The 10,848-nt window shown below is 45.5% G+C and overlaps 1 protein-coding gene across 1 annotated transcript; it reads right to left on the bottom strand.

The window, feature by feature from the left end:
• Positions 1 to 3,180: 3,180 nt before the first annotated feature.
• Positions 3,181 to 10,620, bottom strand: LOC112892769 (germin-like protein 5-1). The gene is made up of 2 exons (XM_025959884.1): positions 10,520 to 10,620; positions 3,181 to 4,733 (listed from the first exon to the last, which is right to left on the bottom strand). The coding sequence occupies exons 1-2, from the start codon at positions 10,618 to 10,620 to the stop codon at positions 4,106 to 4,108; spliced, it is 729 nt and encodes a 242-aa protein (XP_025815669.1). The 3' UTR covers positions 3,181 to 4,105.
• Between the last annotated feature and the right edge of the window lie 228 nt (positions 10,621 to 10,848).

Genomic DNA, 10,848 nt, shown 5'->3' with positions numbered 1-10,848 from the left:
TGATCTTGGGCACAGTGTTCTTTTCCTCCTTTGCCGATTGTCTACCTAATGCATAGGACTACCATAGTGGTTAGTGAATGTTGATCACCTTGTTTCCTTATATCGTAGTGGAGCGGCAAGATGTCAAGTTCGAGGAAGCTCCAAAGGCATGAGCTAGAGTTTGCTAGCCGGACCAGGAACGACAAGCCGTTTCATGATAAGCGCATTGGATCAAAAGCGAAACGCTGCTAAGTGAGGTTCATCATCAGAGATTGTTGAGCTAGTCTTCCATTGGCCTCCCTATACACTTGTGTTGTGTCTAATCTTCCCAACATTTGCTGGCTCTCCTATATCTCCCTATGTTTGCATCTGCCCAGTGTATGACTATGCCCATGGTGGTTAGTAAGATTGTAAGAACATTGAGATCATGTATGCTGATAATTGATTGCAATGCTCTTCATCACTACTACGGTTCTTTACCATTACTATCTTGCACATGATGCTACTGTATTTACTTCAAAATAGATAGTGGGCATTTTCAAATTACAATATTGTTGACTGTCGCGGCAGTCCTAATGCTTGCCTCGACGTGTGTTCTGTTCTGCAGCTTTTTCCTGCATTTGAAGTTTCTTTCCTAGTTGTGCGCCGTATGTTCATCGAGCTGTCTCCCACACACATCACGGAACGGCCTTGCCACTTTTGCCTGCCAGCAGCCATCACCGATTGGATTATTTCCTCTCACCAAAGACGCGACCGCTGCGGCTTCAGCACATCTCAACGATTCGCTTCTGGGTCGTTGGGCTCTTCTAAATCCACACTACCATGCGCGCATGCTAGACTTCCCCATCCTAGTTCGGATTTTCGTATTTCTCATGGTTCATTTAAATTGAGTGAACTGGTCTTTGCTGACATAATTCATGAGTACATCTACATATCTAGATAGAATTAGCTTTTCAGTTTTCACGATCTTTTTCTTATAATTTTTAGGAGATTGTTCTTGAAGACAATGGGTTAAGGTGCACCATCCGACAACCCTCCTCCATATTTCTCCGTTAGACAACTCTTCTAGTCTTTTCATTGGAGATGTCTCTAAGAGTCGTTAAATGATTTGGATAGGAAACGGAAATCAAATCTTTATTCAGGCAAGTTCCCCGATCCTCCTACCGCTGGTATGTATATATACTTTTGAAACTAACAATGTATACTTGAGAAGGTTCTAGAAGAATTTAAAAATAGCAATAGAGAGGAGTTTCCATGCTTCATGGTAAGATAAGAATTCTTTAGAATGAGATATTTAGCTTGGTTGGATAAGGATGGGAAAAATTCTAGAGTTGGATATTTTGCAAAGAAGAGTGTGGAAGTTACCACATGGCAATACTACACCACCTATGAGCACTTATAAATAGAGGTGCTCCCCTCCGCTCTTGCCATACCATGATATAAGAGGTCACAAATAGGAGGTGGTATGGTAGCCATGAAGTGTAGTTGTGTTATGATAGGGTAGTCACATAAAGAGTATAAAAAGTTTTATATTATACTAAGTTATTGAGAATAAAGAGTTGTGTTCTCTTGTATAGAGTTGGTCTCTTGTGTTTGTGTTGGTGTATAGGTGAATGTCTCGCCAGTGTAGTGTGAGGTATAGGATCTGCAGAAGGTGTAGAACCATACTACTTTGATATTTTTTCTCGGAAGCTGGTGTCAAGGTCAGCGGTATCGATTTCCCAACATATATTGTGTTTGATTTCTGACTCCACTAGTCCAATCGTCTAGAAGTATCTACCCAGACGGTGGCATCATCGATCCCAGGTTCGGCGAGCATATCCATGGAGTCCTCCTCGTGGGGCACGCCAAGGCTTGGCGAAGCTAGAGACAGGATCAACGCTCTCCTTGCTAACGATGTGTTGCTCGACATCGTGAAGCACATCTACTTGAGCATGACAGTGAGGGTCGCTGCCCTTGCTAGAAAATGGTGGCACATCCCTCGCTCGCTCTCCAACCCCAGAATCGACGTCTAAGACTTGATACCCCACGACGCTAGTGCTTACTCTCCAACCCTCCACACTGTTGATAGAATCATGATGGCGTACGTAGTAGCGGCGAAGTGGCTGCTGTCGTCGCCCCCTAGCGGACAACGCATGACCATCATCAAGACGATGTCTCTCGAATTCTACCTGGCGAACCCTCACCTCCACTCGATCGGTTGCGCCGTGGAAGGTACTGTCAGAAGTGGCAACATGGAGCGGCTTAGCTTCAAGATCTGGGTCGACAACGCATCACTATTATGTATCTTACATTCACAATTACTTTTAGTTTGTTTACCATTACATTTCTATCACCTAACACGTTAGCTGGTGTGCCTGTGTAATTAAGCAATCATTTCCAATTGTAATTTTTGTGAGGATTTCTAATAGTATTTTTTCCTATGCATTCCCGTCATATATGCGGTTTGAGCATACACGGAGGAAGACAAATAATGTGCCGTGGGAAACAACGTAGTTTGAACACCACAACTTGAGTCTACCGTAGATTGCAGGCTTTGCAGTAGAAAAGAAGATAATGCAATACATAAGGCTCATCATTCAGCGTGCTGCATGCTTGAAGAGGATTTGCTTGCTTGAGCAGCTCTCGTGTGAGAGTTGTGATGCCGTCAAGGTTCATAGTCCAAATTTCCAGTTCATGAAAGATACAGGAAGCTGGCTATGGAGAGGCTCACTGATGGCCTCTCCTCGCTATTGAAATAAGCATATGGTGCTAGGGGCCCGCTATTCCTATAAAAACGGCCATTACGTCAGCTCCACCGAATCATAAGTCAAGATGTCATTTTTCCTTTTGTTTTCATCACTCTAGTCTGCGAAGAATGAGCATGATATGCGACGATATGATATGGTCCAGAGCTCGCTCCAGCAAGGGATAATCTTCTGCAAAATCCAAATATTTTAAATAGCGAGCTATAGCATTTAGCTGCAGCACTAAAAAGATACTGATAAGGACATGACCAATGTATATTGTTGAAGTGGTAAGCAAGGGTGTGACCTAGTCAAGCAGTTAAGTGAAACTCCACGATGGTTATGTTTTGGAGCGGTAAACAAGGTGGGTCCCGCTGAGATAAAAAATCATCCTTCTCCAACCTCATGTGATTCTACCCGCGAGAGTTTTCCTCATCCTATCCTCACGAAGCGCACAGCCTCGCCGCGGCCGCCGCCCCTAAATCCTACAAAATTTCTCCATCCCAGCTCTCTAATCCAGGCTAGCAAATTATCTTCCTCAATCCCACGGCTTCCTTCGCGGTTCGCGTCTTCCCGGACCACTTGCTCTGATTGGAGGAGGGTCAGGAGGCCAGCCCAGGTAGTTGTCCCATTCAACTCCTACAATGCTTACTATCAGGCAGTAAGCTAGCATTTATTGCTTACTACATAATTTTTCACTATATTGTGGGTGCTCTAACACTGCTATAGCCGGCATAGCTCTAGCAATTATTCAGAACATTGTTAAAATTCAAACTGGAATTTCAAATCTTCGTTCGAATTTCCTTCTAGTCTCCCGGTCGACTTTCGAGGTTGCTAAATCAGCCTGTGCTCTAGCCTGTCGATTTTCGCGCTTGCTAAATCAGCACCGGTAGGGACGAAGCAGGCGCGCGGGGGGTTGTTGTTGAGGAAGACACCGATCGAGGACCGGGGCGCGACGCTGGCGGAGGAAGGATGGCATTATCAACCATAAGTTAGACAGATGATTTGGAGGCATTGACCTCAATCATTTGCTGAAGATAAAGCATGGATTTGATCCTTCACGCTTCAGTTCAGGCTTCAGAGACTCGTTGATTCAGAGACAGGCCCCTCCCGGTGTCAGCAGATAAGATACTGTACCCGGGCAACAACCAAATCATGCAGATCATATGCAACGATGTGGAATCAAGCAGATCTGCGCTAGGATCGGTAAATATTTAAAAAGCTGTGTAATAGTAATAGTTATAGTAATATGAGATCAATATAAAATAAGATGAGCAGTGCAGCTTATTACAAGAGACACATACTAATGCATGCTGCAGGTCACACTTATGGGCCAATACATATCAATATCATCATCAACGACTGATGACCAGACAAATTCCTCTGGATCATCCTCATCTCTAGAAGCTGGCCTTGATACCGTCCACCACCGCGGCGCCGACCCGGAAGGCCTTGGCGAGCACGTCGGTGGGCACATCGGGGGAGGCCCCGAAGAGGGTGCTGGGGATGAACTGCGTCCCGGGGAGCTGGCTGTTGAAGGCCGAGATGGCGGCGGCGGACACGTTGCCGGGGTTGCTCTGGAAGTGCACGAGGCCGCGCGGGAACACGAAGAGCTGGCCCGCGGAGATGGTCTTGGCGAAGAGAACGTTGGCGGTGGTGATGAAGCCCACGTCGAGGGTGCCGGCGAGGACGAAGATGATCTCGGAGGCGCGCGGGTGCGTGTGCGGCGGGTTGACCCCGCCGGGGGCGAAGTCGGTGCGGGAGAGCGAGACGCCCTGGGTGTTGAGCCCCGGGACCACCGTGACGTTGGCGTCCGTGACCACGGAGCCCACGGCCGGGACCTGGCCCGTGGCTCTGGTGCTGCCGCCGCCGTTTGGCGGGGGGAGTGCGAGGAGGTCGGAGAAGAAGTCGTCGGCCGTGGGGACCTCAATGCACGGGAACCCGTTCACCCTCACCCCGAGAAAAAGAGGGAGAACCTGTTCCGCCAGTGCTCCCGTTCCCGCCGTAGCTAGCCTTCCCGACGGCGATCTGAGCCGCGTTTACCTGCTGCTGCCTCACCCTTCGCTGGGGACCTGATATGCAGATCAGATTGGGATGAGAACGATAGAAGGCAACAAATAATAACAGACAAGAACGGAGAAGAAAGGGATAGGAAATCTCAAGTGGCAACAACATATATATATAGCTCAGCACGTCAACTCTTTGTTTGTCTCGCACTATTACTGATACTGGGACCCACCGTGTGTTTTTTTTCATTTCTTTGTTTTGTCGTTGCATTCCATCCGATTCTTGTTTTCTCCGGTTCCTTTATTTTATATATTCCTCCGTTCCAAATATTCCTTAAATAAATAGCTACGCGCACAGTCACGCAAGGCCTGGAGCTTACCGAGGTCGGCGACGCAGATGTCCTGGAGGGGGTCCGGGTCGGCGGCGAGCGCCGACGGTGCAGCGGCAAGGACTACAAGCCCCACTGCCACCGCGAACGCTCCAAGAAACAGGGGTGAGGAAGCCCGGGGCCATGGTCGGTCGATCGTGTTCCGCTCGCTCGCTCGCTAACGGACGATGGCGGTCGGTGGTTGCCGGATGCTGCTGGGCAGGCAGAGTGGAGCCCGCTACTTATAGAGCCGGTACGGTGATGCAGTCTGGGGGCGTGAGACGGGGAGAAAAGATGTGCTGGAAGCGGAGCCGGTGCGCGCCGCGTCAGTGCCTGATGCGGTGCAAGTACTTCCGGCTCAAGCAAAGCCACATGGAGGTGATGTGGGCAGCTCCTGGACGTGATCCGTATTAGTTTTGAGTTCTGCTCGTTTATTGTGCTTCTGTATGATCGATGGCGGTAGTAGTAGCTTATCTGGCATCAGTAACAGCAATTTGACAGTTTCTTCAGTTAATGCAGTTAGCTTATCTGAATTTGTTTTGAGAGCTTCAGTTCAGTTCAGCTTCCCAATTCAGCAGCTCATCGTGGGTTTAATTCCTTAGTCCTTGAAGTGTCACTTTCATGATCTAGTAATGCAACTGTTTATTCCGTCATTTAATCATTGCTTTCTCGCTTTGCATGGGCTGGTCAATGGAGTAGTTGATTAGCTTGCTCTGAAGATGAACTTGAGCTCCTGTGTTTAAGCTCATAGCTATTTTGCCTGGCAAGTTTGCTTGCTAGCTCTCTGTTTCATGCACGTGCTGGTTAGCTGCAGTAACTAAGAACATATTTTTTTGCAAGCCTGATGCTTTAAGATATATTCTTTTACCGTTTTTAGCAGCAGCTCGCACTTGTGCTTATGATTTGTGAAACGTTGCAACAGTGAATCCCAGTAGCTCAATATTTGTTTATTTGTTGCATTTGTCAGCAGAGAGCAAGCTAATTACTTCTCATTTGTTTATGTTGGCAGTAGCAATGATTCTAGCAATCTTTGTAGCTGGTATTGCTCGCTTAATATTTCAAAAGATTAAAGAGAGCTCCTGTTTTAATCGATAATTAGTGAGTAGCTTTTTCACTTTGCTTCCGCGGAGCTTTGAGAAATGTCTAACCTGTTTCTAGAGCGAGCTGGTCAGTATTTAGCTTATAGCACCTTTGAGAAAATTTTCAAAGGCTCACATGCACCTCACTTCGGGCGCCAATTCGATCCTTCAAATTGAGCGGCTGCGTGAAGAGATCACAGTGGCAAGGAGTTGCTGACTTGCTGTGTGATCACAGGGTCGGAGCCGGGAGAGTTCGTCGGCAAGAAAGGTTCCAGGAATTCAAAATAGGCTGTTATGCGGCTGTGGGGGCCTGTTATAACAAACAAATCATGTGATCAAACGGACGCGTTCCTGGAAGGAAAGGTCCGGTTTCTTATCTTGAACTGTGATTTTTTTTAATACTAATTATTACATTGTCTTTTCTCTAATACGCAGTAGAGCTGCATATCTTTATATATAAATAGAGAGGAAAAAGACTAACCCACTCCGTCTCACTAAAACAGAGGAGTTGCAGTACAAGATAAAATTACAAAATCACCAGAAAAAGGTAAACAAACACAATCCCAACAAGGCTACTTATGGTCTATTGGGAATGAAGGAATAGAAAACAGAGGAATGGGCAAAAAAATGTAAGAATACGATGAGTGTGTAGTAACAAAATAGAGGATTGGAAAAATACAGAAATAGATGAAAAGAGATGTTTGGAACACACAAGGTTAAAAAGAATATGTCATGATAAAAACATACTAGTTCATAATGATAGATTAGCTACATCATTTGTTTAACCTGCTGCACGGAGGCAGGGGGCTCTGAGTTGCCATCGCGTGGCCATGTTCAGCATGTTGATTTTTTCTCTTACAGAGTACTGTATCCTTATCTCTTCGTTGTTCTCATCCATGCAAGCATTCAGCGTTCTCTCATCTCGTAGCTATCTCCCATCGCTCTGCCTCATCTCTCTCCTCTGGTCAAAGAGTACGACCAGATCTTAGCTAGTTAGCCAGCTAGGGGAGGCCACGGTAGGGACTAGGGGAGCCATGGAGACTCGTCGGAAGGCGGCACATGCTGGCGGGAGGCAGTGGCCGGGCTGCTCGGGAGGGGTCGTCGGCGGGAGCAGCTCCCGGTGGATGCTTTTTCCTGCGTTTTGTGAAGGAGATAAAAACTTTCCTCTGGAATGGGAAGGTCCGATCCTTTGTTCCAAATGCCTATGACATCATCTAAATGTAGGAAGAAGAATCCTATGGAATCCCTTTGAAAATACTCCATTCCAAACAGGCCCTTAAGTTAGCCCCTCCATCCGACCTAAGCCCTGGATCCCTCGATTTTTCGAGCTCCAGCAAATTCCCAAATTATTACATTATTGTAAATTTGTGATTTCAGAATTTATTTTTATAAATCATGTATTAAAACTAGTATTAGAAAAGGAGTTTTGATTTTCGGTGGTCCTTCCAATGAAAACTGCTCGGATCTTAAAGCAAACTATTCATTAATTTTAAATATTTTCGTCATGGGTATTGTTTGGGCCCGGCCCTACCTTTGCCCAGACCAAGATTAACCCTATTTTTCGGATCCGCTATTGTTTCCATATCGCGCTCGTTCGTGTATAGCATGCGGATGGCCGGCGGCAGCGCTGTTCCTTGTTGTGTGCTGAGTTTGGAACTCGTGAGGGTCGGTGGGGATCCACGACAGCAGTGGCGCCCCGGCCCCCAAGCACGTCGTTGTCTCGTGCGAGTGCCGAGCTGAGTGCCCACCCACCGTCTAGCGGCCGGAGCTGGCCTGGCCTTTCTCTATACACTGCGTTGCCAATGGCGGCTTGGTTGGATGGCCATGGAACATGGAGCGTTTGCTCCAGCTCCCAACTGATAGATTCACTAGAAAAACATCAGATTTCTGTTACTTCGAAAGTCGATCCTTGACTGTATTCTCTTTCCAACACCGTTGAGAAAGATTTCTTAATCATCAGGTAGTAGCATGCTGCCATGCTGGTCCATCTTTCCGTTATTTCGAATCCCAATCCCAATCGTGAACTGGGCACGTGACAACAAGGAATGCAGCCGAAGCAATTGGGTGGGTAATGGGCCGTTTTGGTTTGGGCACGGGTAATGCTAGGCCCAAGCAATACCCATGATAAAAATAATTAATTTTAATGAATGCGAAAAGAGCATGTACCCCAATGGTTACAGGAGTCTTGGTAATATCTCAGGTTCTGGGTTTGACTCTCTGTGGGAGCGAATTTTCATCAAACTTCGAAGATGCTCATAGGGGTAGGGTTCGCGTAAATACGTTCATAGGGGTGAGGGTGTGTTTATTGTGAGTATCTGAGTTGTATAGATTGCTTCAAGATTCATGCAGTTTTTACGTAAAGGATCACTGGAGCAAAACTTGTGCGGAGAGAGGGTGCTGGCTGGACGGTCCTGTTCTTACACTACACCATTTTATTTTAAAAAAAATGCAGTGAGGATCTCAAAGAAATCTTTGTTTGACTGCAGGTATAAGAATTGGATTCTAGTAGAGTGCATGTATTATCAGCTCACACATACGTTAGCGTTTCTTCACCATGTCGCTCAGCTTCATTTCATGACTCCTCATCAGCTCCTTATACAAGGACGACTGTCCAAAGAACAGTTAGCTGGGAAGTAACTCGTCACCGGTCTCTGCTTTGTGGCTGTGCACAGCGAAGCTTTACGCTCCTACTAGGAAATGCTGAAGCATTGAGGATTAAGGAAATTAAGGTGAGACAGACTCTACAAGGAAGACCGACGCGGGCTCTATCAAGAACTTCAGAACTGTAAAAAAAAAGGAGCCACAAAATATTGGTTTTAATTTGTTTGTCATTTCGTCCTCGCTTCCGCTTAATATGATGTCATCTGATTCTGGAAATCGAGTGAGATCACATGCACAGTGAAATTCAGGAGAAAATCCTGAAAATGAAGGGTCAATGATCCTAGTGAAAAGGAACCAACGATGAGACTGGGATTGGACAGCTAGATAACCCCACGCCTCTACTTCCAATGAAATCTCTCTTTCTCAACCTACCTCTGATTGATACATGCATGTTTCCTAAATAAATGGAGGACCATCAAACAACAAATATTTACATTATTCAACATGTAATTCTTTATGTATTCCATGAGACTGACATGATTACTACGGGTAAAACATGCTTCAAGCAAGAGAGCACTTGATAAGGTGAGAAAAACCTATACGGAGATAAGAAACACAATTTTGTTGAATATACTCTTCTATTCTGGGAAGGATTTTAAACTAATGCTAAACTTCTAGTCTTAAGAAGAAGCTAAGTGATTACTCGTCATGAACATATCCAAATTGTCGCAAATATAGTTAATAATGCAACTTATGAAGGAAATTCTATTTATTTATGATTATAGGGTGAGTATGAAACTTCTTTATCTCGATGCATCCCCCTAAGCCTAAAGAGCCTGACATTTCTTCTAGAATGTACTTTATTTTCTTCCACTTATATAACTCATGCATTTTCTGATTACATAAATATTTTCTACATTGAGTTATGCACATTGTTCTTGATTTGATAATAGCCTACGTGGCAAATAATATGATTCATCAAGAAAACACATTAAATCTGCATAACTTCATGTTAAGTATGAACTCAAATAGTTGACATATATAGTTATTGAGAATTTACTGCTATTGTAAAATCATAATGTCGTTTTGGAAGTAGATGTGTTGATTTCAATTAGCTAAAATAATTTTTAGAGTTATTAGCATTTCTTCAAAAAATCATATGGTGCATTTTTTTCAACAAATAATGGACTTCATATCACACCCCTATGTAATTCTCACCCGTGAGAGCTTACTTTTTTCCACCACGGTGAGAGCTTATTCGGGCTTTGGGGTTTTTTTTCGAATACGCAGGAGATCTGTGCATCTTTGTATTAAGGTAGAAGAGTAGAGTTTACAACGCGTCACGACTTCATGCGCTCGCCCGCCTTAAGCTAGATTACACGTTGTAGCCCGGGCTAAGATAGGAATTACAAAGGCGATTACTCACTAGCTAAACAACCTAGTTTTACGATCGTCGGAGGAAGGCCTCCCGGTAGATCAGGCCGGGCTTTGGTTTTTATTGTGGGTGCATTGGCACCTAATACCTTCTACGTTACTACGCAGCTTCACCCCTAGGTAATTCTCGTTCGTCCAACACAGCAGCTTTGAGCGGTGCAGCAGGCGGTACGGCTGCCGCGAGCTGCGACTTTGGAGCATAGGTTATGGTATCCCTTGGAGTGGCAACTCTCTGATGCAGTAGGCAATGATATGCAACAACTGGTCACTCAAAGCTGATACCGATTGCTGGCTTGATGGCGAGTTTGGCAAGATCAGAGACCTACCTAGTGTGATGGTGAGTTGGTGCATATCCGATCGCCGGCGACATTGATGTAATCGATATCGTTGAAGTAGTAGATGACAATGTTGGCAAGATCACCGTCATCGAGTTTGCTAGTGCCTCCTTTGGCGTATTTAGTCGACTAAGAGCAGTCATGCAGACAGCATGTTGGGAAATCTCTCGTGATAGGCATAAGAACAAACAAGAAGAAATAAGTCTCTCACGTCATTAGCGTTTGTGAACGGAGGAAGGTGCCAGAGTCGGAGGGAACCGGCCGTCATCACAGCTAGATTCGATTGGCGCGGAGATAGGAAGACGGCTGGAAATGGAGGG

The sequence above is a fragment of the Panicum hallii genome, chromosome 5, assembly GCF_002211085.1.
Source record: "Panicum hallii strain FIL2 chromosome 5, PHallii_v3.1, whole genome shotgun sequence".
NCBI classification, from domain to species: domain Eukaryota; kingdom Viridiplantae; phylum Streptophyta; class Magnoliopsida; order Poales; family Poaceae; genus Panicum; species Panicum hallii.
The sequence above is the reverse complement of the archived record's forward strand: the minus strand, read 5'-3'. Positions and strand labels throughout refer to the sequence as shown.